Source organism: Geotrypetes seraphini, chromosome 2, assembly GCF_902459505.1.
Source record: "Geotrypetes seraphini chromosome 2, aGeoSer1.1, whole genome shotgun sequence".
Lineage (NCBI taxonomy): Eukaryota > Metazoa > Chordata > Amphibia > Gymnophiona > Dermophiidae > Geotrypetes > Geotrypetes seraphini.
In genome coordinates this window covers 289361640-289384544 of record NC_047085.1, presented here as the reverse complement: position 1 = coordinate 289384544, position 22905 = coordinate 289361640, and the positions used below count along the sequence as shown (strand labels likewise).

At 44.5% G+C, this 22905-nt stretch overlaps 1 protein-coding gene across 1 annotated transcript in view; it reads right to left on the bottom strand.

Moving 5' to 3' along the window:
• Positions 1-22905, bottom strand: part of TERT (telomerase reverse transcriptase) — a 183359-nt gene that overhangs the window by 22433 nt on the left and 138021 nt on the right. Inside the window, exons 7-8 of the mRNA XM_033929798.1 lie at positions 14483-14578; positions 3821-3906 (exon numbers count right to left, since the gene is read on the bottom strand). Coding sequence (XP_033785689.1) covers positions 3821-3906; positions 14483-14578 — 182 coding nt within the window. The remainder of the gene's footprint in view (positions 1-3820; positions 3907-14482; positions 14579-22905) is intronic.

Below are 22905 nucleotides of genomic sequence, written 5' to 3'. Positions count from 1 at the left end.
GCACTGAAAATTTCTTTTTTTTTATAATGGTCACATGTTTGCCAGCAAGTTAAGCAGAGAATTTTGAATTATTTGATAACAGAAATGTTCTCATTTATTTTACTATGTATATACATTGCATATTTATGGTAATCACAAAACAAAACAAATTCCCTTTTTTTAAACTCTTAACATTCTGGTCACTATATTTACATCTGTCAGGAAAATCCTGGGAACACTGGGATCTCACATGCCTCCCTCATCCTCCCATACGTAATTAAAACAAGCTTGTTAGGCATTCAATCATTAAAAACGCTGTAACTTTACCCTAAAGCCACCCTGTCACACATGTTTCGAGACTATCCCCTGGTGCAAACTTTCAGGTCCGCTATCTTTTCCAGGGTCGGTTGTATCAAGTTTCAAGTTTTATTTTAATTTGATGAATTGCTTTTTACTAAGCGAGTTACAGCATAAAAAGAGAACATTTATTTATACATAATATTTAAAAAAAAAAAAAAATTATTTTTAAAACAATAATTAGGACCGACAGACATACAGACCAACTGAAACACTAAGCAAAAAAAGGGCAAAACTACAGTTCAATTTTTTCCAGGGTATAGAAAATAACCATAAACGAAGGGAAAAACATTAGGAGAGGGAAAATGAATATATAAAGATTAAAGTAAAATCTTTTAAACATAATTTATAGATTAAAAGCATCTTTAAAAAGAAAGCTTTTTAAATTACTTTTAAAATGACTCAGATTGTTTTCCTCTCTCAGTTGCAGAGGTAAAGAGTTCCAAAGCTGTGGTGCTATTACCAAAAACATATCTTGTCGACGAGTTCCAATAATTTTCAGGGAAGGAACAACTAAGAGTTTTAGGTTGGTGGACCGAAGGGAACGCGACGTACTATAAGGAATAAGTGCATTATTGATAAATTGGGGTTCATTAGTATCAAGGGTTTTGAATACTAATAATACAATTTTGAAAGTAATGCGGTGGTTAATAGAGAGCCAGTGAGATTTAATTAGAAACGGAGAATGTGATCATATTTTTTACCATTATGAATAAGTTTAACGGCAGTGTTTTGGATAATTTGTAATCGTTTCTTTTCCTTTTGTGTAATATTTATTAATAATGAGTTACAATAATCAAGTTTGGCAATAATCAAAGAGTGAATTAGAATATTTAGAGATTTTGGCTCTAGGAACAGAAATTGACCGAATCATACGTAATCTAAAAAAGCAAGACTTTACGATATCATTTATATGCTCGTGATATGAGAATTTGTTATCGATGGTGACACCAAGAATTTTTAAGGATGATACAAGTTCTAGGTGAATGTTATCAAGAGTAAAGGGGACAGTCAAATTTATTCCCTGTTTCCAAGTAAATAGTAAAGCTTTTGTTTTTGGCTAACATGTGGGAACTAAGCCATTGTTTAACCTTCTCTAATTTTAAATTGATCTCTAGTATTTCATCTTTATTTTCTGGATTTAGAGGATGGGAGAGTTGAATGTCGTCAGCGTAAGTGAAGGTGGTGAACCAGTGGCAAACCAGATGGCACTGTAATAGTTATAGTCTGCTTCGGCTTTTTGACTTTCAACATCCTACATACAGAAGCCTTAAGCTTTTTCTTCAAAGGGTGATTCTCTCGGGCCTGAAGGTTCTTCATTTTCTTTGGTTAGATCCCCTGAGTCCTATTTATGGCCACTGGTGCTCGCGTATGCAACATCTTCTGACTATGGAAACTATTCATCTGTCTAAACAGCGATGAGTGTTGCTTACTATTTGGCAGTCCTTTTTAGATACCCTAACTCCACATGCATGCAGCCATGTCTTACTTGGTTGCCCTGACTTGAGTTTTTGTTGTCTTTTTCCCTCACACTCCTAGGATGGCGAGGGATGGGTGTAGGGATGGAAAGTTTGTAACACTGTCTTTGTTGTTCGTTTTGTTGTATATGACAGCTTTGCTTCTGTGCTGCATTATTGTACTTGATTGTATTTTCTTGAAAATTTAATAAATATGATTCCAAAAACAAACAAACAATATAAACGCTGTAACTTTAGAAGGCATTAAAAAAAACATTCTCTCCCCCTTCACGCCTTTCCCCCCGATAATCCTAAAATTTCGAAACAGGACTAAACTGTAAGGCACTGAAATCAGAAGCATTCACAAACATCCTCCACTTCATTCCCTGTTGAATACTCTATGGGACAGAAAAGAAAATCAATGGTACATAGATGAAAACATATGTATGCTCCTTTCTGCCTCTTCATCAAAAAGATTAGGTTCTTACCTTGCTAATATATCTTTTCCAGTAGATAGGTATGTCTTTCTGGACAAGTGGGTATCTCCCCATGGCCGTGAGCCTGTGGAGAAGGAATCCACTTTGGATTTTTTTTCTGTAACCCTCCAAGTTCACTGGGAGCTCTTCTGCCATCTACAGTTAGTCCCCAAGCACGCAAGAGCTCTATCAAAATTAGGTGAAGTAGGGAAATGGGAAAAAATCTTTCCTAACAAATAAGTCTGTTCTGCTCAAAACAAGTAACATATGAACTATGGACAATCAAAAAAAGCAACAAACATGACAGCAGAAGCATTATGGGCAGACTAGATGGGCCATTTAGCCTTTATTTGCCGTCATGTTTCTATGTTAAATCATTTTTATTGATAATTTACCGTAAACAAGAAACAACAATACAGTGGAACAAAAGAACATCAATAATCCACCCACCAAGTTCATATTTTTCCATGTTTCTATTAAAGGAGCTCAAATAGTACCCCACAAAAAACTAGCAATTGACTACTCTTCATATCCCAAAGGGCAACAAACAACCTACAAGATCTGGACAGATCTGTGGAACAATAAAGGAAACCTCATTTAACATGTACAGTCAAACCTTGGTTTACGAGTAACGCGGTTTGCAAGTGTTTTGCAAGATGAGCAAAACACTCCTGCAAACTTTGACTCAATATGCGAGCCCCCACACCACCTCACACCCCGGGAACCTGCTTCGCTCCCCCCACGGCCCACCGCCAAACCCTTACCTGCAACAGACACCAGCACGCGCCAACCCACAGGACATACGCGTGCCGGTGCTGAAAGAGCCCGTCGCTGATCCATGCTGGGCTGCTGCGGGGCCTTGAGCATCTGCATATGCTCAATGCTGGTGGGAGCCAGAAGGCCTTGAGCATACGCAGATGCTCAAGGCCCCGCAGCAGCCCAACATGGATCAGTAGAAGGGAAACAGGCTCTTTCGTCACCGGCTCGTGTATGTCATGTGGGTTGGCGTGTGCTAGTGTCCGCTGCAGGTAAGGGTTTGGCGGTGGGACATGGGGGGGAGAGAAGCCGGTTCCCGGGGTAGGGTGAAGCGAGGGAGTGGAGCGAGCAGCGCCAGTGGCCTCAGGCAGGCGGGGGTGTGTGTGCTAGTTTTAGGATGTGCAGCGGGGGAGAGAAGCCATTTCCCGGTGTGGGGTAAAGCCAGCAGCATCAGTGGCCTCGGGGGGAGGGGGGTCTTTTGGGGATGTGGAACAAATTATCCTTGTTTCCCTTATTTTCTATGGGGAAACTCGCTTTGATATACGAGTGCTCTGGTTTACGAGCATGCTTCAAGAACAAATTATGCTCGCAAACCAAGGTACCACTATATAGCCAAATCATTTTGTTTATAATAATCATATTTATTAAATTTTCAAAATATACAAAAATAAATATTACAAAATTTATAATTATATAAAAACAATATTAATAATATAAATAATACAAATCTTCCCAATCCCCAAATTCCCCCTGCTACACAGCTACCAAGCATAAATTCTTAAATTATGTACTCACTGATTATGAATCTTTAAAATGTTGTTATGGATTATTTGTTGGAAAAACACAAATAAACTGGAGGAGATCTCGTTCAAAGAAAGAGTCTGAAATAAAGTAAAACAGGAAGAAAATATATCAAACTGTAAACCTGATGGATACTTTTTTATAATCATGACTATAAACAAAAAATATAGAAGACAGAAATTTAAGAAAAAAATACATTAATTAAATACTGAACATTAAGTGGCTGGTCAGGTGCACTACTATGAGGACTACCCCTGGTTCAATGCCTGAGTCAGGTCTTCCATACTATAGATTGGCAGCAGCTAGAGGTGCTGCATATGAATTATTCACATCTTCAGGGAGGGAACATTATGAAGGGTGACGCCTAGCAGCCCATACTTTTTCAATATCTCAAAATTGGCACTCGGCACTTGTTGCTACCACCCCCTTCCTCTCAGGATACCAGCAAGTACCACACAAACCTGCTGCTCGTCAACAATTGTGGATTTAACAGCCGCAGCCATAAATGCCAAACTACAAACATCTTCAAACAGCAAATACCAACATACCAAAACCATTAACAATGAACGTTTAAATAGCAATGCACATCATCACATTCATTAACAATGAACATTTTAGATACCATTGCACAACATCATATCGCTGCATATCAATTCTTATAACAAGCAACTCATCTGTGGATTGCCCAGTATATCTAGCTGGGCTACCGTTGTTCTCCTGGGAGAGCCGTTCAAGCTGCCCCTGCCTTCTCCCCATCCTGTCAATTGTCGAAGTCAATGCCACACGGCCTCCCCGCCATCCAAGCAGGGAGACATGCCTCTTTGACTGTTTACATCACCTGTTTCTGCAAGGCAATATATTGCCACTTCTTTTGCTATCAACAAATGTAACGCTGTGTTCCTTCTTGGCTGTTTGCTGTGCCTATGACCCCCCCCCCGCTATTGCATCTATAGCTGCAACTAGTTTCCTTTGGGGCGGGAGGGAACGCCACAATGTTCCCTTGGCAAAAGGCCAAATTGCAGCCTCCGCCCTGGTCATCTCACCCTCACTCTCCCTGCCCCTCGTACTTACGTCCCTGCTCCTAATTGGCCCCTTGCCTGTTTCGTTCTGCCCCCCTCCCCATGCCCCTCCCATCCTTCCCCTCTATTTCCCTCCCTGGGCAATGGCCTAGGCCCTTTTGTCGCCACTACCCCTCCTATGCGGTGGGGCGCTTGTCCTTTCTTGCTCCAATAACATCACTGCTATAGTCGCTTAGTTTTACTTTTTTTTTTTTTTATGTTGATTATATAAAACTTCTTTATCCTTTTAGTTCTCATTGTACCCTGGTGATTTTTCTTTAATCTCTGAAAAATTGGACCAGGTGGCTGATTGGCTAATGCAAAATAGATTAAAAATTAACTCTCAAAACCCTCAACTATGATTTTTTCTTCTATTAAATGTCTATCGAACCTTCCATACTTTACTATGAAAGGTACTTCTTTGCTATATTCTATGTTCACTAAAATTCTCGGAGTAACATTACATAATGCTTTATCATTTCATTCTCATATTTCTAGAGTTGCTTCTTCTTCAGTTTTAACACTTCGTCAGTTACGCTTCATTCGATTACTTTTAAATCTTAAGTCACTTCGGATTCTTTTACACTCCTTGGTCTTTTCTAAATTTGATTAATTGTAATTCTTTAATTGGTCAGCCTCAACATCAACTTCGTACACCAAGGAGTGGAAATGTCCATAGAAGACTGGTGAATTCAGATGTATTGCATAAAAATCCTTTATTTCTTCAAAACAGTGATTCAATGACTTGACATGTACATGTTTCGGCCAAAATGGCCTACCTCAGGAGTCTTGCAAATCATGCAATGAAGTTAAAATAGATTCACATAAAAGCATTTATCCAATAATCCATAGGCGGCTGAAACAACACTGCCGGCTTTAGGATGCAAAGATTAACTCAAACTTTAAGTCATCACGGGATGATAAGTGTAAGGTAATGCACGTCGGTATCAAAAATCCCAGATACAATACAATACAAGATGTCCGGGGTGGTACTTGGAGAGACCCCCCAGGAAAGAGACTTGGGAGTACTGGGAGAAGCTGTCTGCGCAATGTGCAGCGGCAGCAAAAAAGGCGAACAGAATGCTAGGAATGATCAAGAAGGGGATCATGAACAGATCGGAGAAGGTTATCATGCCGCTGTACATGGTACACCCTCACCTGGAATACTGTGTCCAGCACTGGTCACCGTACATGAAGAAGGACACGGTACTACTCGAAAGGGTCCAAAAAAAACCGACTAAAATGGTTAAGGGGTTGGAGGAGTTGCCGTACAGTGAAAGATTAGGGAAGTTGGGCCTATTCTCCCTTGAAAAGAGGAGACAGAGGGGACCTGATCGAAACATTTAAGATAATGAAGGGAATAGACTTAGTAGATAAAGACAGGTTGTTCACCCTCTCCAAGGTAGAGAGAACGAGGGCACTCTCTGAAGTTAAAAGGGGATAGATTCCGTACAAATGTAAGGAAGTTTTTCTTCACCCAGAGAGTGGTAGTGAACTGGAATGCTCTTCCGGAGTCTGTTATAAGGGAAAATATCCTCCAGGGATTCAAGACAAGGTTGGACAAGTTCCTGCTGAACCAGAATGAACGCAGGTAGGGCTGGACTCGGTTAGGCAACAGGTCTTTGACCTGGGGTCCACCGTGTGAGCGGACTGCTGGGCACGATGGACCACTGGTCTGACCCAGCAGCGTCAATTCTTATGTTCTTAGCCCATTTTGGCCAAAACATGTACATGTCGAGTCAATGAATCACTGTTTTGAAGAAATAAAGGATTTTTAAGCAATATATCCGAGTTCACCAGTCTTCTTTGGACATTTCCACTCCTTGGGTGTACGCTTGTGTGTTTGTGGATTTGCTTCTCCTGTGTTATATCATCAACTTCGTCATCTTCAACTTCTGAAAAATACTGCACTTCATCTGTTGTATAATCGGTCTAAATATGATCACATTATTCCTGAACATATACTTCCAGTAGCTTACAGAATTCCTTTTAAGTACAATATACTTTTCAGATTCAATCTTTGGGTCTCCCTTCTTTTTTGGCATTATTTGGCTCCTTATTTGCCTCAACGGAACCTTCACTCTTCCCAGGAAAACCTGTTAATTGTTCCTTCTATTAGGCAAATATTCTTAGACATCAATAGTGATTCTTGTTTTTCTGTAATAGCCCCTACTTTGTAAAACTCTCTCCCTTTATGCTTAAGGGCTGAAAAATCATTTAAAAAATTTAAGTCACAACTAAAAGCCTTATATTACAAAGGCGTTTGAGCTGACTTCTTCATAATTATATTTTATCTTGGTTACGAGATGTTTTTTATTTTCTCCTCCTTACCTTGCGCTGTTTTCCTTCCCTTATTTTTTTACCTACAAAATTATTGTAAAAACTTTTCCTTTTCCCTATTTGTGCTTGTTTATTTTTATTTTATTTGCGTTTAATGATTTCAGAATGGTCCCCCTTGTTTTTAACTTGGAAACCGCTTTGATTTAACTTTTTGTGTTAACATTTGCGGTATATCAAATAAACTAAGCTGTAACTGTATGACTCCAGAAGATGCCCTAAGAAATGCTTGCCATTTCACGACCATTGCTGCAATTATATAAAAAAAAAAAAAAAAAGGAATAGAAAAAAGGTACAAGATTCACTAGGCTGTTGTGAATGAAGACTCACAGTACTGGAATCCCAGCCCTAGTTCTAAATGAGCTGGAAATAAAAGAATAAAGAGGAAATGCCAGAAACAGAGGGGCTGATATTTAAAGCTAGTTAACCAGGTAACAGAGCCTCTTTCTTGCCTATTTAACTGGCACTAAGTGGGCCCCAAGGCGAAAATCAAAGAAACTTTTGTTACAGAAAAGGTGCTGGATACAGAAAAGTGGTAGAGATGAATAAAGCATTTAAATTTGAGATTTGAGGAAATTCATCTTTACCAGTCTCACTGGTTCCAATACATCAAGGCTTGGTTAAGGTTTATTGATAACGTATTTTGTATTTGATCTGGGTGTGAGGAACACTGGCAGTGTTTCAGTGTCTATGCTTTTATCAAGAGTCTGTCTTGAAAGTTTGACACAATGCGCACAAGCACTCTTGGTAAAATGCTGGTAAAATATCAGTTGGAGCCATAAAAAAACTGGTGTCCAAAACGAAGCTGAAGATCACGAGTAGGATACAGGACAGGATATGGATATAGGTAGTAGGATGTTAAAGATGGATATTTGGCATGAAGTGAAGGAGAAGAAAAAAAAAAAAAAGATTTTGAATAGACAGCAGACCCTGGAAACACAGTTCAGAGCACAAAGAAGCATAACCAGAGACTGAAAGGAGAAATTAGGTTCTTACCTGCTAATTTACTTTCTTTTAGCTTCTCCAGACCAGTAGAGGTTAACTTTACGAATGGGTATATATCTAATCATGACCAGCAGGTGGAGACTGAAAACAAAACTTTGGGACAGTATATACTATCCTCCCTTCTCTATTTCCCTCAGTCTGCCGAATAGCCAAGCAGAACCAAGAACTGGAAAACAGGAAGAAAACAATACTCCGAACAGGAGTAACAAATAACATACCCAAATGCTGTTGGAAAATGCAGAGGAGAAATACCCGAAGGAAAATGTCCCCACAGCTCGCCAGCTAAGCCAGCCGAGCCACAGCCGCTGTTCTTTAATTCTCCCCGGCCCTAGAAAAATACTAGAACCCGCAGCAAAAAACAAAAACTGCCCGCGAAAACAGCCCCAACAACAACAACAACAACAGACAGGGTGGGGACCTCTACTGGTCTGGAGAAGCTAAAAGAAAGTAAATTAGCAGGTAAGAACCTAATTTCTCCTTCTTTAGCACTCTCCAGACCAGTAGAGGTTAACTTTACGAATGGGACGTACCAAAGCAGTCCCTCTCACGGGCGGGACCCCCGAAGGGCCGATACCAGAACACGCTCACCGAACACCGCGTCCCGACGCGCCTGAACATCTACCCGATAATGTCTAACAAAAGAATACAAGGAGGACCAAACCGCAGCCTTACAAATATCCACCGGAGGCACGAGCGACGACTCAGCCCAAGAAGCCGCCTGACCCCGAGTGGAATGAGCCTTGAGAAACTCCGGAACAGGCTGCTGTTTCAGAAGATAAGCGGAAGCAATCGTCTCCTTGATCCAGCGCGCAATAGTAGCCTTAGAAGCGCCAGCTCCCCGACGAGGACCAGCCAGGAGGACAAAGAGATGATCGGACTTCCGGAATTCCTGGGTCCGCTGCACATCAGAGCGAAGGACCCGACCGACATCCAACTTGCGCAGCTGCCGTTGCTCAGAAGAGCCCTCCCGACCACCCAAGACCGGGAGAACCACCGATTGATTGACATGAAAAGGAGAAACAACCTTCGGCAGAAAAGAAGGAACAGGCCGCAAGACGACCCGCTCCCTAGACAACTCCAAGAAGGGAGCCCTACAAGAGAAAGCCTGCAGCTCAGAAATACTCCTAGCAGAAGTAATGGCCACCAAAAAGACCGCCTTCAAAGTAAGGTCCTTCAAAGAACAGTCGTCCAAGGGCTCGAAAGGCAGGCGCACCAAAACAGAGAGAACCAGATTAAGATCCCAAGAGGGAACCGAGGGCCGTAGGGGAGGCCTAAGCAACTTGGCCGCCCGCAGAAACCGAATCACATCAGGAAGAGCCGATAAACGCTGACCTGACACCAACCCTCGAAAGGTCGACAGGGCCGCAAGATGAACCCGGAGAGAAGACCAAGCCAGGCCTCTATCCAGGCCATCCTGCAAGAACTCTAGAATGTTAGGCAGAGAAGCGCGAAAAGAGGTCACTCCCCGCGCCCGACACCATTCCTCAAAGAGACGCCCAACCCGCACATAAGCCCGAGAGGTAGAAAGCCTCCGGGACCCCAACAGTGTAGCGATCACCTTGTCTGAATATCCCTTCTTGCTAAGGCGACCCCTTTCAAGAGCCACGCCGTAAGACAGAAGAGAGACGGGTCGAACAAGGGAATGGGACCCTGCATCAGAAGGTCGTCCGAGAGAGGCAGAGGAAGAGGAACCGCCACCAGGTGTCTCACCAGATCCGCATACCACGGACATCGAGGCCAATCCGGAGCCACCAGCACCACCAAACCCGGATGGTGAACAATGCGAAGAAGCACTCTGCCCACCAGCGGCTAAGGAGGGAACACATACAACAGCCCCTCCGTTGGCCACGGCTGGACCAGAGCATCCAGACCCTCGGCCAGCCCTTCCCTGCGACGACTGAAGAAGCGGGGCACTTTGGCGTTGCCACTCGTGGCCATCAGGTCCATCAGGGGCTGCCCCCAATCTTGCACTATCAACCGAAACGCTCCGGCGCCGAGAAACCACTCTCCTGGATCCAGGAAGTGACGACTGAGGAAGTCTGCCTGAACATTTTCTACCCCGGCTATATGAGAAGCCGAGAGGTCCAGAAGATGGGACTCCGCCCAAACCATGAGCCGAGCCGCCTCCTGCGCCACAGGAGTGCTCTTGGTGCCCCTCTGACGATTGACATAAGCCACCGCCGTGGCATTGTCCGACAGGACTCTGACCGACTTGCCCAGCAAAAGGGAGTGGAAAGCTAACAGCGCCAGCCTGACCGCTCTGGTCTCCAACTCGTTGATCGACCAGGAGGCCTCCTCCGCGGACCAGGTGCCCCGAGCTGAGTGGCCCATAAACTGAGCCCCCCAACCGAGGAGACTCGCATCCGTAAGGAGCACCGTCCACTGCGGGAGATCCAGACCCACCCCCTGAACCAGGTGAGGGGTCCGGAGCCACCAGCGCAGACTGCAGCGCGCCAAGCCTCGCAGGGGAACCGGAACATCCAAATCTTGCCTCCGGGGAGACCACCTCCGGAGCAGCATACTGAAGAGGACGCATGTGGGCCCGCGCCCACCTCACCACGTCCAGGGACGCCGCCATTGACCCCAGGACTTGGAGGAAATCTCGCGCCCGAGGACCCCGGGACGCCAAAAGCAGGCGAATCTGAGATTGCAATTTGCTCACCCGGGCCTCTGGAAGGAAGACCTTCCCCAAGGAGATGTCGAACATAACCCCAAGGCACTCCAGACGCTGAGCCGGGACCAACCGACTCTTGGAAAGGTTGACCACCCAGCCCAGCGACCGGAGAAACTCCACCACCCGAGCCGTAACCCGGGAGCTCTCCTGCAACGACTTTGCCCGAATCAACCAGTCGTCCAGGTAGGGGAGAACCAGGATGCCCACCGACCGCAAGGCTGCCGCGACGACCACCATTACCGTGGTGAACGTCCGAGGAGCCGTGGCCAGACCAAAGGGAAGCGCACAGAACTGAAAGTGCCGCCCCAAGATCGCAAAGCGAAGGAAGTGCTGATGAGAGGCCCGAATTGGAACCTGCAAGTAGGCCTCCGTCAGATCGAGAGACATCCAGGATGGGCCGAAAGGTCCCCTCCTTTATGGCCACCACAAAGTAAATGGAGTACCTGCCGGTGCCCCACTCCGTAGGGGACACCGGCACCACTGCCTCGAGATCTAGCAAACGCTGAAGGGTCTGACGAAAAGCCTGCGTCTTCCATGGAGTCTGACATGGAGAAGCGAGGAAAAGGTCCGGCAGAGAGCGGGTAAACTCCAGAGCATAACCGTCCCGCACCACCTCAAGGACCCACTGATCGGACGCGATCTCGGCCCATTTGGGGAAAAATTTGCGCAGCCGGGCCCCCACCGGAACCAAAGGGGGCGCCGGCAAGGAGTCATTGCGCAGGACGGGAAGCGGGGGAACCGGCGGAGGGATTCCCTGCCCCCCGACGGGCCCCCCGAAAGGGCTGCATGCGCTGGAAGAACCGACCCCGGGAAAAACCCTGAGCCGGGAAAGAAGCAGCCCCACGCCCCGGGCGATACTTGCGAAATTCCCGCAAACGCCCCCGGGCAGCCCCACACCTAGACGCAGGGCGGGCACGGTCCTCAGGCAGACGGGGCACCTTCGAGTCCGTCAGAGTCTGAATCAACTCATCTAATTCCTCTCCAAACAAAAAGACCCCCTAAAGGGAACTTTAGTAAACTTAGCTTTGGACGCAGAATCCGCCGCCCAAGCGCGCAGCCACAAAATACGCCGCGCGGCCATGCCATAGACTTAGCCGAAATCCGCACCAAGTCATAAAGAGCATCTGAGAGGAACGAGGCAGCCATCGCAATCTTCGCTACCTCCTGATCCACTAGAGACCAGTCATCAGACTCCCGATCCAGGACACGCTCAGCCCACCGAAACACGGCGCGAGCGACTAGCTCCCCACAAACAGCCGCCTGGACCCCAAAGGCAGAGACATCAAAATCATACTTAAGAAGAGTCTCTAACGCACGCGCCTCCGAGACCCTAAGAGCAGAACCGTCCATAACAGGCACGGTATGCCGCTTAGGAAGTGCCGAGACCACCGCGTTCCCCATTGGCGAAATTAAGGTAGCCCTACCTCCCTCCGGGACGGGATACCCAAGAGCCAAGGCGCACACCAAACGAAACTGCGCCCATAGGCCACTGCGCCAACACAAAATCCCGCAAATCCTGACGCACAGGAAAAGAGCGGGAACCAGGACAGACCCCCTGAAGCAGAGGGGCCCCCATACGCGGGGTCTCCGGCGGCGCCACTGCAAAAATGCAGCACCAAGGAGACCTGCTACACAGGTCTAAAAGCTCATCCCTCTGAATAAAAAAGCGCACCACGGACGCATCTGCTCTGGAAGACGGGAAACCCGCCGCCCCGCTGCCAACAGGCGTCCCCTCTAGAGGATCCTGGAAGCCCGCCAAAGCAGCCAGGTCCTCCACCAGGCCAACACGCTCCTCCGCCCACCAATTCGCAATCCAAGCCCCCCCGCGGGCGCTTGGATGAGGGAGGAGGAAGAGGGGACGCCAAACGAAAAGAGGGAGGCAAAGCCATAGGGGGCGCGGAGGGAAACCCCCCCCGAAACCCCCCAGGCGCACGTGGGACCCCCAAAAGTCCGCACAAAGAAAGAAAATAAATTGGGGGCAAAAAACCCCTGGGGGTCCCCAGGGACTCCCTGCCCCAGCAGGGGTCCATGCTGAAACCTGCCCCTGTGTTCGCCATACAGGGGGAAGGTCACCTGAGGTTGCAGACAAAATGGAGGGGCCAGACAAAGAAAATGGCGAAGTTCCCGCCAAAAATGCTCCCTCCATGGCCTGTAGCGGCTGAGAAGACTGAACAGTCCCAGCCGCTAAGACAGGCAAGTCGGCATCAGCTGTCAAAAAATCAGCTGAGAGGGAATCCTTCGGGGAATCCCTCCGTGGGCGGTTGTGGAAGACCGGGCTTCCCCACTGCTCCAAGCCGACTCGCGAGGCACCATCGGCGGGGAGCTCTGGGCGCCTGCAGCCGCTGCCGACGGAGCTCCACCACCTCACCGACCCAAACCGCCGAGTTCAGGCCGGCCGCGAGTGCCTCGCGGCTGGACTAAAATTGTGGCCTACTCCCCCGGAGAAGGGCACAATTGCTCCAGACGCGACCTAGCTATAAAAAAGTGCTGGTTACATGAAAAAATACAGTAAAATACAGTTTTCTTAAAGGGAAACAACCCTTCAGACCAGCACTACCTCAGGATTTTTTTTTTTTTTTTTTTTTTTTTTACAGAACAGACTCCACAGGCTCTCGAAGCAATATGCCTTGCTTGACTTAGGGGGCAAGGCTTACTGCTGAGGCTCCTCTAAAAAAATGTGGGGAGGTGGAGGAAGTGGGGGGAGGGACCCCGCTCGTGACCCGCCGGGTTTGACACCCCCGAGGTCGGACGGACCCCCAAACAGGGCCCGACCAAGCTCCGTCCGGCCAAAAACAGGGACAATAAACCCCTAAACAAATTCCAACAGCCCTACCAAGAGAGATGGGTACAGATCACTCAACACCTGCTGGAGACTGAAAGAAGACTGAGGGAAATAGAGAAGGGAGGATAGTATATACTGTCCCAAAGTTTTGTTTTCAGTCTCCACCTGCTGGTCATGATTAGATATATACCCATTCGTAAAGTTAACCTCTACTGGTCTGGAGAGTGCTAAAGAATAAGATGATTAGAAAGACAACAAAGCTTAAGATGATTAGAAAGACAACAAAGCTTAAGACAAATAATTTTATTTTTAATTTAGTAATTGAAGTATATCAGATTTGAGAATTTACAACTGCTATCTATATACTGCACTACATATACTGCAATATAGAGATAGCAGCTGTAAATTCTCAAATCTGATATAATTCAATTACTAAATTAAAAATTACCATAAATGATTTATCTTACCTTTGTTGCTGTGATTTTGTCTTTCTAATCATCTCTTTCAGTCTCTGGTTCTGCTTTCTTTTAATCATGCAATTAAAGATTTTGATCTATGTATAGCCTTAATTTTGAATCACTTATTTCAAATAGGTTGGAAAAAGGGAGAAAAGGTTCTAAGTACTATTATTTCAAGGTTATTATTCCTTTCTTTAGTCTTTGTTTTGCACTGTAAAGCAGGAAGGTGAACACATCTAGTTTTGTTTGATATGACTTCTGTACCCTTGTGAGCACAAACGAGTTTAAATAACTATCGCCTTACAAAATGGCTGTAATTGTGATAAATCATATATCAGTTACCTGTTCCACTATTATAGTATTCTGAATACCACAACTTTTCTGAAGGTAAGAGACAAACTGCTTCATGTTTGGCAAAAAATCACACATTGCAGAAGCCTGAATAAAGAAAAATATCAATATTAGCCAATGTTTAAATCTCAACTAGAATGTTATAAAATCCCAAAGCTCTCATGTACATTGTGTGAAAACCTGCAATATGTTTTATAATGCATTAAGGTTAAGATTAGTTATATCAACATCTATTCTTAAAGGAATGGAGAAGAAACTAGTGCAATGCTTCTCACCTTTTTTAAGCCCATTACCTCCAAGTTGAACAAACTTCAAATAAGTACCCCTGAGCTCCAAGCAGCAAATATTTTGAAATGGACATTTTAATATTAAATAGTTAAACTAGGTTACCCTATAGATTTGGTGTATTTGGGGGGGAGGGGTTGGGGGGAGGGAGAGGGTTATTGTTCTGTTACAAAATGTCAACTTTCCTTTCAGTGCCTGAGCCAATCAGCGTTCCAACACTGTCCAGAAAATAGTACAGAATAAGCATCAGCAAATTACTGCTACAATTTTTTCTTCAGTTCAAAGATTTTTATTGGTTTTAATAAAATACAAAAATACAATAAATGTTAACAAGGCAAGATACAACTGCTACAATTTTAACGTGGCAAGAATTTGCATGCTCATTATTCTGAGTATATCACACGGATTTTTCAGTGCTGAATTTGTAGTAGAGTTTCCTCTACCATAAATCTTTTGAGCATGGGCCCTTGAGTAAACATGAATAATGAGGCTTAGATAGGGCCTATTTAAAAAGCAGGAGGAAAAAAGTTCTCCCCAAAGTTGTCCATAGTTACCAATCCAGGGGTAGACTATTGCATTGCACTGCATTTGGGAGTTGCAAAAAGTAAAGATGAATGCGCTGCAGGTGTTGATTAACTGCAGCAAGGTTGATCACAGATACCCCCAGGATGACACACATAACACCAATGCTAAAACAGTTGCACTGGTTGCCAATCCAACAAACAGTGCATTTAAAAATTTTGTTGCTAGTACATCAGATATTGTACCACGAATCTCCCACTGTTTTGCAAGGGTTTGTTGAGATTTATAAACCTAGGAGTTTGAAATAGGAAAATAGTATGAAATTATGTTTGGATGGCAGAATGACAATTAATTACTCCAGGATTGGCGATGCGATGTTGTCAGTGGGGTGTGTGTAAAGCTTTGGAATGCCTTGCCAGGAGTTCTGCACCTATATGCAGTCAGGTTGCGTTTCAAGAAAATGTTAAAAACGCAATTGTTTGTAAATGCTTTCTTATGATGAGATATTGTGTGATGTAATTACCTGCAAATGCTTTATTGCAGGTGTGTCAAATGTTGGTCTTCGAGGGCCACAATCCAGTCCAGTTTTCCCCAATGAATATGCATGAGATCTATTTGCATGCACTGCTTTCATTGTATGCTAATAGATGTCATGCATATTCATGGAGGAAATCCTGAAAACCCGAATGGATTGTGGCCCTCAAGGACCGACATCTGACATCCTTGCTTTATTAGATAGATAGCACAGTTACTTACCGTAACAGGTGTTATCCAGGGACAGCAGGCAGATATTCTCACATATGGGTGACATCATCCATGGAGCCCCAGTACAGACAGCTTTAAAAGTGCATCGCCACTTTAAGAACTTGAGAAAGTTCACAAACTGCCTGCACTGCACATGCGCAAGTGCCTTCTCACCCAAAGCTGCTCACGGCTCCTCAGTTCTTTAAGCAAGTTAAGAAGCCAACCAGGGGAGGTGGGTGGGTTGTGAGAATATCTGCCTGCTGTCCCTGGATAACACCTGTTACGTGAAGTAACTGTGGTTTATCCCAGGACAAGCAGGCAGCATTTTCTCACATGTGCAACTCCCTAGCTTACAAGCGATGGAGGGAGAGTTGGCCATTAGGAAATTAAGTATTGCAATACTGCTTGGGCGAAGTGACCATCCTGTCTGGAATAAGATGCCAGACAGTAGGTTGATATGAATGTATGAACTAAGGACCAAGTAGCAGCTTTACAGATTTCATCAATAGGAGTAGAGCGAAGTAAAGCAACTAAAGCTGCCATAGCTCGGACTTTGTGGGCTGTGACACAGCTCCCCAGTTGTAGCCCAGCCTGAGCTTAACAGAAAGAGATACAAGAAACCAACCATGTGGAAATCATTCTCTTGGATACTGGACATCCCAAATTGTTAGGATCAAAGGAGACAAAAAGTTGAGAAGATGTTCTATGCGGTTGAGTTTTCTGCAAATAGTAGGTCAATGCTCATTTGCAGTCTAGAGTGTGAAGATCCATTTCCCCAGGGTGAGAATGAAGCTTAGGAAAGAATACTAGAAGAACAATATATTGATTAAGGTGAAATTCCATGGCAACCTTTGGAAGAAATTTGGGATGGGTGCGAACCACCACTTTGTCCTGGTGGAACACTGTGAAAGGAGGATCTGCCACCAGTGCTTGAAGTTCACTGACTCGTTGAGCTGAAGTAAGGGAGATAAGAAAAACCACTTTCTAAGTAAGGTACTTGAGATGAGCCGTAGACATTGGTTCAAAAGGAGACTTCATCAATGCAGTTAGAACCACATTAAGTTCTCAAACCACTGGAGGTGGTTTGAGAGGAGGTTTGACAATGGAAAGTCTTTTCATGAATCTGGACACAAGGGATAAGCAGTGAGAGGTTTACCATCAACTGGTCTATGAAAAGCATTGATAGCACTGAGATGAACTTTAATCGAAGTGGTTTTGAGACCAGAATTGGATAAATATAGAAGATACTCCAATACTGAAGAGACAGAGGTGGATTTAGCCTCATGGAAAATTATGTCCATTTTTGCTGGTAACAGTTCTGTATAGATGGTTTCCTGGATGTTTCCAAGATTAATCTGACAGGCTGAGAAAGATGAAGGTCAGCCGATGTTAGACTGAGATGCAAAACAGATCCGTGATTCTGTGTGAGAAGAGACGGGAAAATTTGAAGAGGTATTGGTGCCTTCAGACTGAGTTGAAGTAGCAGGGAAAACCAAGGTTGTCTGGGCCACCGAGGAGCTATAAGAATCATGGTGGCCAATTCCCGCTTGAACTTGACAAGCATTTTGAGAATGAGGGGGATTGGAGGAAAAGCATAGAGAAACTTGTGAATCCGATCCAGTAGGAAAGCATCTGCTTCCAGACGGTGAGGAGAGTACCTCTGGGAGCAAAACTGGGGCAGCTTTTGATTGTGGGGGAACACAAACAGGTGTGGTTGAAGAAACCTGCTGAGCCTATCTGCAAGAGAATTCTGTTCCCCTTGAATATATATTACTTTAAGGAATATATTGAGAACAATGGCCCAGGTCCAAATCTTCTGGGTCTCCTGACAAAGATGGAGAGACCACGTGCCTCCTTGTTTCTTTATATAATACATCGCAACCTGATTGTCCATGCAAATAAGAAGGACGGCGTTGATGACAATGTGCCAAAAAGCTTTGAGAGCACTGTAGATTGCTCCGGAGTTCTAACAGTGACCTTGCATGCGAAGCCCATCCAGATAAGCTCCGCGTTCTAACAGACTTATATGACAAAGGCAGTCATGGGGAGACCAGTGACCTTGCATGCGAAGCCCATCCAGATGAAAGCGTAAGTAGATGAGTCTGTGGTCAGAACTTTCTGATGAGGAGGGGCATGGATCAAAAATCCTCTGGACAGATTGGAAGAGTTCATCCACCACTGCAGCCACTGTTGAAGCGAAGGAGTGACTGTAATATGTTGAAAGAGTGGGTCGAGCGCTTGAGACCACTGAGATGCGAGAGTCCATTGAGGTATCCTGAGATGAAGTCTCACCAAAGGAGTAACATGCACTATAGAAGCCATTTGTCTGACTGAGATTGATGGCAGATGAAGTCTGAGTACAAAACTGAATCAAATTGTCTTGTCTTTGCTGCAGTAGTAACTCCCTGAGATGAATGGTGTTAAGCTCCTATGAATTGTAGAGTCTGAGATGACTTCAAAACCCAACTGTTGAAGGAAGAGAATTGTCATGCAAGTTGCTACTATCACCCTTTGTGAAGCAGGGTCCTTCATCAGCCATTCTTCCAGGTAAGGAAAGACTTGAAGGCCCTGAGACCGTAGTGCTTCTGCCACTACCACCAGGCACTTGGTAAATACTCTGGGAGAGGATGTAAGGCCAAAGGGTTATACTTTGCATTGATAATGGTGATGACTCCGGCAGTGTTCCCGCTAAGCTGCGCTGGGGTGCGCTGGCGCACAAAATATTACCTCGCAGCGCACAAGTTTCTCGTCACAGCGCACACAGTGTAGAGCACAGTTCTTCAACCGCCGGTCCGCAAACAAAATCTTGCCGGTCCGCAAAGGATTCGGTCCCCGCCGCAACGAAAGGCCGGCGTCAGCTGACTTGCAACTTCCTGTTGCAGTCGCTGTGCCGGGACTCCTGCCTTCGCCGGGACTCCTGCCTTCCACCGCGTTTGCCTCCTGCCTTGTCTCCGCACCTCCAGACCAGCAGCGGCAGCTGTGTATGCTTTTAACTTCGGCACAGAGCTGCCCCTAATCAATAGTTTAGCGCGGTTTCATAAGGCAGCCTCGGGGCCTTTGCTAGGCCGGCCCACATCGCATCATCGAAGCGGGCCGGCTATCAAAGGCCCCGAGGCTGCCTCATGAAACCGCGCTAAACTATTGATTAGGGGCAGCTCTGTGCCGAAGTTAAAAGCATATAGAGCTGCCGCTGCTGGTCTGAACTCTTGGGCCACTGAAGGAGGGCAAAAAGCAGCTGTCCTGGAGGTTTCCCTTCCTCTCGCCTTTACAGGTTCCTTTTTTCCACCTTTTTTTTTTTCCTTCAAACGGCAACGGGCCCCAGCATCGACATCAATCAAGTAAGTTCCACTGTCAATCAAGCGGTTCTGCTCGGCCAAAGCTTCCCCTGTGACATGAGCCACCCTCAGGGGAAAGAAAGTGACCCACAAAGGTGAGGGGAAGGGGGGCAGATGATGGAAGTTGGGGGGGGGGAGAGAGAGAGAGAAGGGGCAGATGATGGAATGGAGGAGATGAGAGAGAGAGAGAAGGGGACAGATGATGGAAGTGAGAAGAAGGGAGAGAGAGCAGAAGGCAGATGGATGTCAGTTGAGAAGGGAGAGCAGATGCTGAATGGCAGTGGGGAAAGAACACATACTGGATGGAAGGAGGAGATAAATAAAGGGGGAAGAAAATAGTAAGATAATGGAGGGGTGAGGGAAAGGAGTGACAAGCTGTGTGTAGACACAGTGAAAAGAGGGAAACGGGACTAAATAGTAAGAAAGAATTTAATTTAGATGGAGGCAGAAAATAGAGAAGGAAGACCAGAGAAGAAAAGGGAAGAGAGAGCAGAGAATGATCAGATCTGAGTGGAGGAAATGAGAAGAGAGATATGCTAAAAACCACAGGGGGGAGGGAAGGATAGAGATGCCAGACCATGAGGGGAACAGAAGGAAGATGATGGATGCTAGACCAAATTGGGGGGTGGGGGGGGGCAGGAGGAGAGATGGCAGGGAAAGACAGACAGTGAATGGAAGGGGCAGATGCTGGACTGAAGAGACAGAGAAGGTTATCATGCTGCTGTACCGGGCCATGGTACGCTCTCACCTGGAGTACTGCATCCAGCACTGGTACTTTAAGAAGGACACGGTACTACTCGAAAGGATCCAGAGAAGAGCAACTAAAATGGTTAAGGGGCTGGAGGAGTTGCCGTACAGCGAAAGATTAGAGAAACTGGGCCTCTTCTCCCTTGAGCAGAGGAGATTGAGAGGGGACATGATAGAAACATTCAAGGTACTGAAGGGAATAGACTTAGTAGCTAAGGCAGGGAGAACGAGAGGGCACTCTCTAAAGTTGAAAGGGGATAGATTCCATACAAACGTAAGGAAGTTCTGTGGTAGAAAGCAACATATTTATTTGGCTCATAACTTGCTGGCGCCCGATATTTTTAGCTCACAGTGAAAAAAGTTTGCTCACAACACCCGCCCGCTTAGAGGGAACACTGATGAGCCATCTGAAACCGGAGGAATCATCTAGAGGCCGGATGCAGTAGAATGCGAGTATAGGCTTCTTTCAGATTCAGAGAGCATAGCCAGTTGTTGCAATCTAAGAGGGAATATAAAGTTGCCAGGGATAACATCCAAAACTTTTCCTTCACTAGAAGCTTGTCGAGACCCCTGAGGTCCAAGACTGGATGAAGAACTCCCATCTTCTTTATGACGAGAAAATACCAGGAGTAAAACCACCGGTTCCTCTATGCAGGAGGAATCCTTTCGATAGCATTGAAAAGAAGGGATTCTATCTCCCAAAGAAGGGTCATCTACTGAGGGTGAGAAGAAGACTCTCTTGGAGGATGATCTGGAGGAATGTTGATGAAGTGAAGAGTATTCCTTTCGAATAACTGTTAGTACCCAGATGTCTGTGATAATCAGTTCCCAGCAAAGATAATATAGCATTGAAGCCATCCTCCAATGGGTTGAGGGAGAGCCTGAGATAGAGGAACAGTGGCTATGCTCTCGAGAAGCAAGTCAAATAGACTGAGCAGGCTTTTTTTTTTTTTTTTTTATAATTCTTTATTCATTTTTGCATCTTACAACAAGTGAATTAAACATAATATAAACAATTTCCACATATCACTTGTATTTACAATCAAATATTCTTATATGATAAATTAAATACCCCCTTTTTATTATCAATCCTATTCCAAATGATATACATTCCCCAACCCACCCCCACATATATACTACCCATGTGCTATGATATCTGATCATTAGAATAAATAGTAAATGGTCCCCATATTTTTTTTAAATTATGAATATTCCCTTGTTGTAACGCTATCATCTTTTCCATCTTATATATGTGACAAACTGAATTCCACCAAAATGTATAGTTTAATTTAGTATAATCTTTCCAATTTTGAGTAATTTGTTGCATGGCGACCCCTGTCAATATTAATAATAACTTGTTATTATTTGCAGAAATCGGGCTCTGAGTTCTCATTGCTGTACCAAATAATATAGTGTCATACGAGAGTCCTACATGATTTTCTAATAATGTATTAATTTGGGGCCAAATTAGTTTCCAAAAAGCATTTACACAAGGACCACAAAAAAATCAAATGATCTAATGTCCCAACTTCTAATCTACAATGCCAGCATCTATTGGATCTAGCGCTAACTTTTGTAAACGTGTAGGGGTCCATAAAACTCGATGTAACAAAAACATCCACGTTTGACTCATAGATGCTGACCTTGTAGACCTTAATCTTCAGGACCAAAATTGTGGCCATTGAGATGCAGAAATTGTCTGTCGAATCTCAATACTCCAAATATCCCTAAGTCCACAGTTTTCTTTTTTTTTATTTAAAAATCCATATAATAATTTATACCATTTTGCGGCTTGGTGTCCCAAAAAATCCGCCTGAAAGCAGAGGACCTGCAAGCTATATTGAGTGTTAAGACCCTTCCATTCAGGGAACCCTACCTGAATAGCCTGCTTCAATTGCAACCATTTAAAATATTGTGTTTTATTTAAGCCAAATTTATGTTGCAATTGTGAAAAACTAAGCAGTGATCCATCTGAAATAACATCATTCAATGTCCGTATACCTGCAATTATCCACTGCTTCCAGACGATCTTAAATCCGCCAATCCTGATCCTGGAGTTAACCCAAATGGATTGATTTAATGATTTTGCAATTGGATCTGGTGACAAATTACTAATATACCTTAAGGTCTTCCAAGTATCAAGTAAAATTCTATTATCTTTGTATTTCCTAGGCAATTTTATACTAATTACATGCTCTAAATGTAATGGGAACAGGAGCCGCCATTCTAAATATAACCAATCAGGTACATTCTCCATGAGATCTGGGAGGATCCAATACATACCCTGTCTTAGAATATAGGCTTGATGGTACCTATAACAATTTGGAAAATTTACCCCTCCCTCCACAATTGGTCTTTGTAATGATGCTAAAGCAATTCTGGGTCTTTTCCCAAACCAAACAAATTTTGTAAGAACATTGTTTAACTTTTTATAAAATGACCCCTGAAAAAATATTGGTATCATACTCATTTGATAACAAACCACAGGCAATATCATCATTTTAATTGTTTGAACTCTTCCCCACCAAGAGAGATGTAAAGGATTCCATTGCTCACCCATTTCTGTTATCTTTCTTAATAAAAGTTTTTCATTTTCTTTCACTGTGTCCTCAATTGTATTTTTGATAATAATACCCAAGTATTTTAAACCTTCATCTTTCCATATAAATGAATATGAATCAAATAATAATCCTTTGGTACAATGAACATTAATTGGAAGAACTTCAGATTTACTCCAATTAATTTTATATCCAGAAAATTTTCCAAACTTCTCTAGAAGAT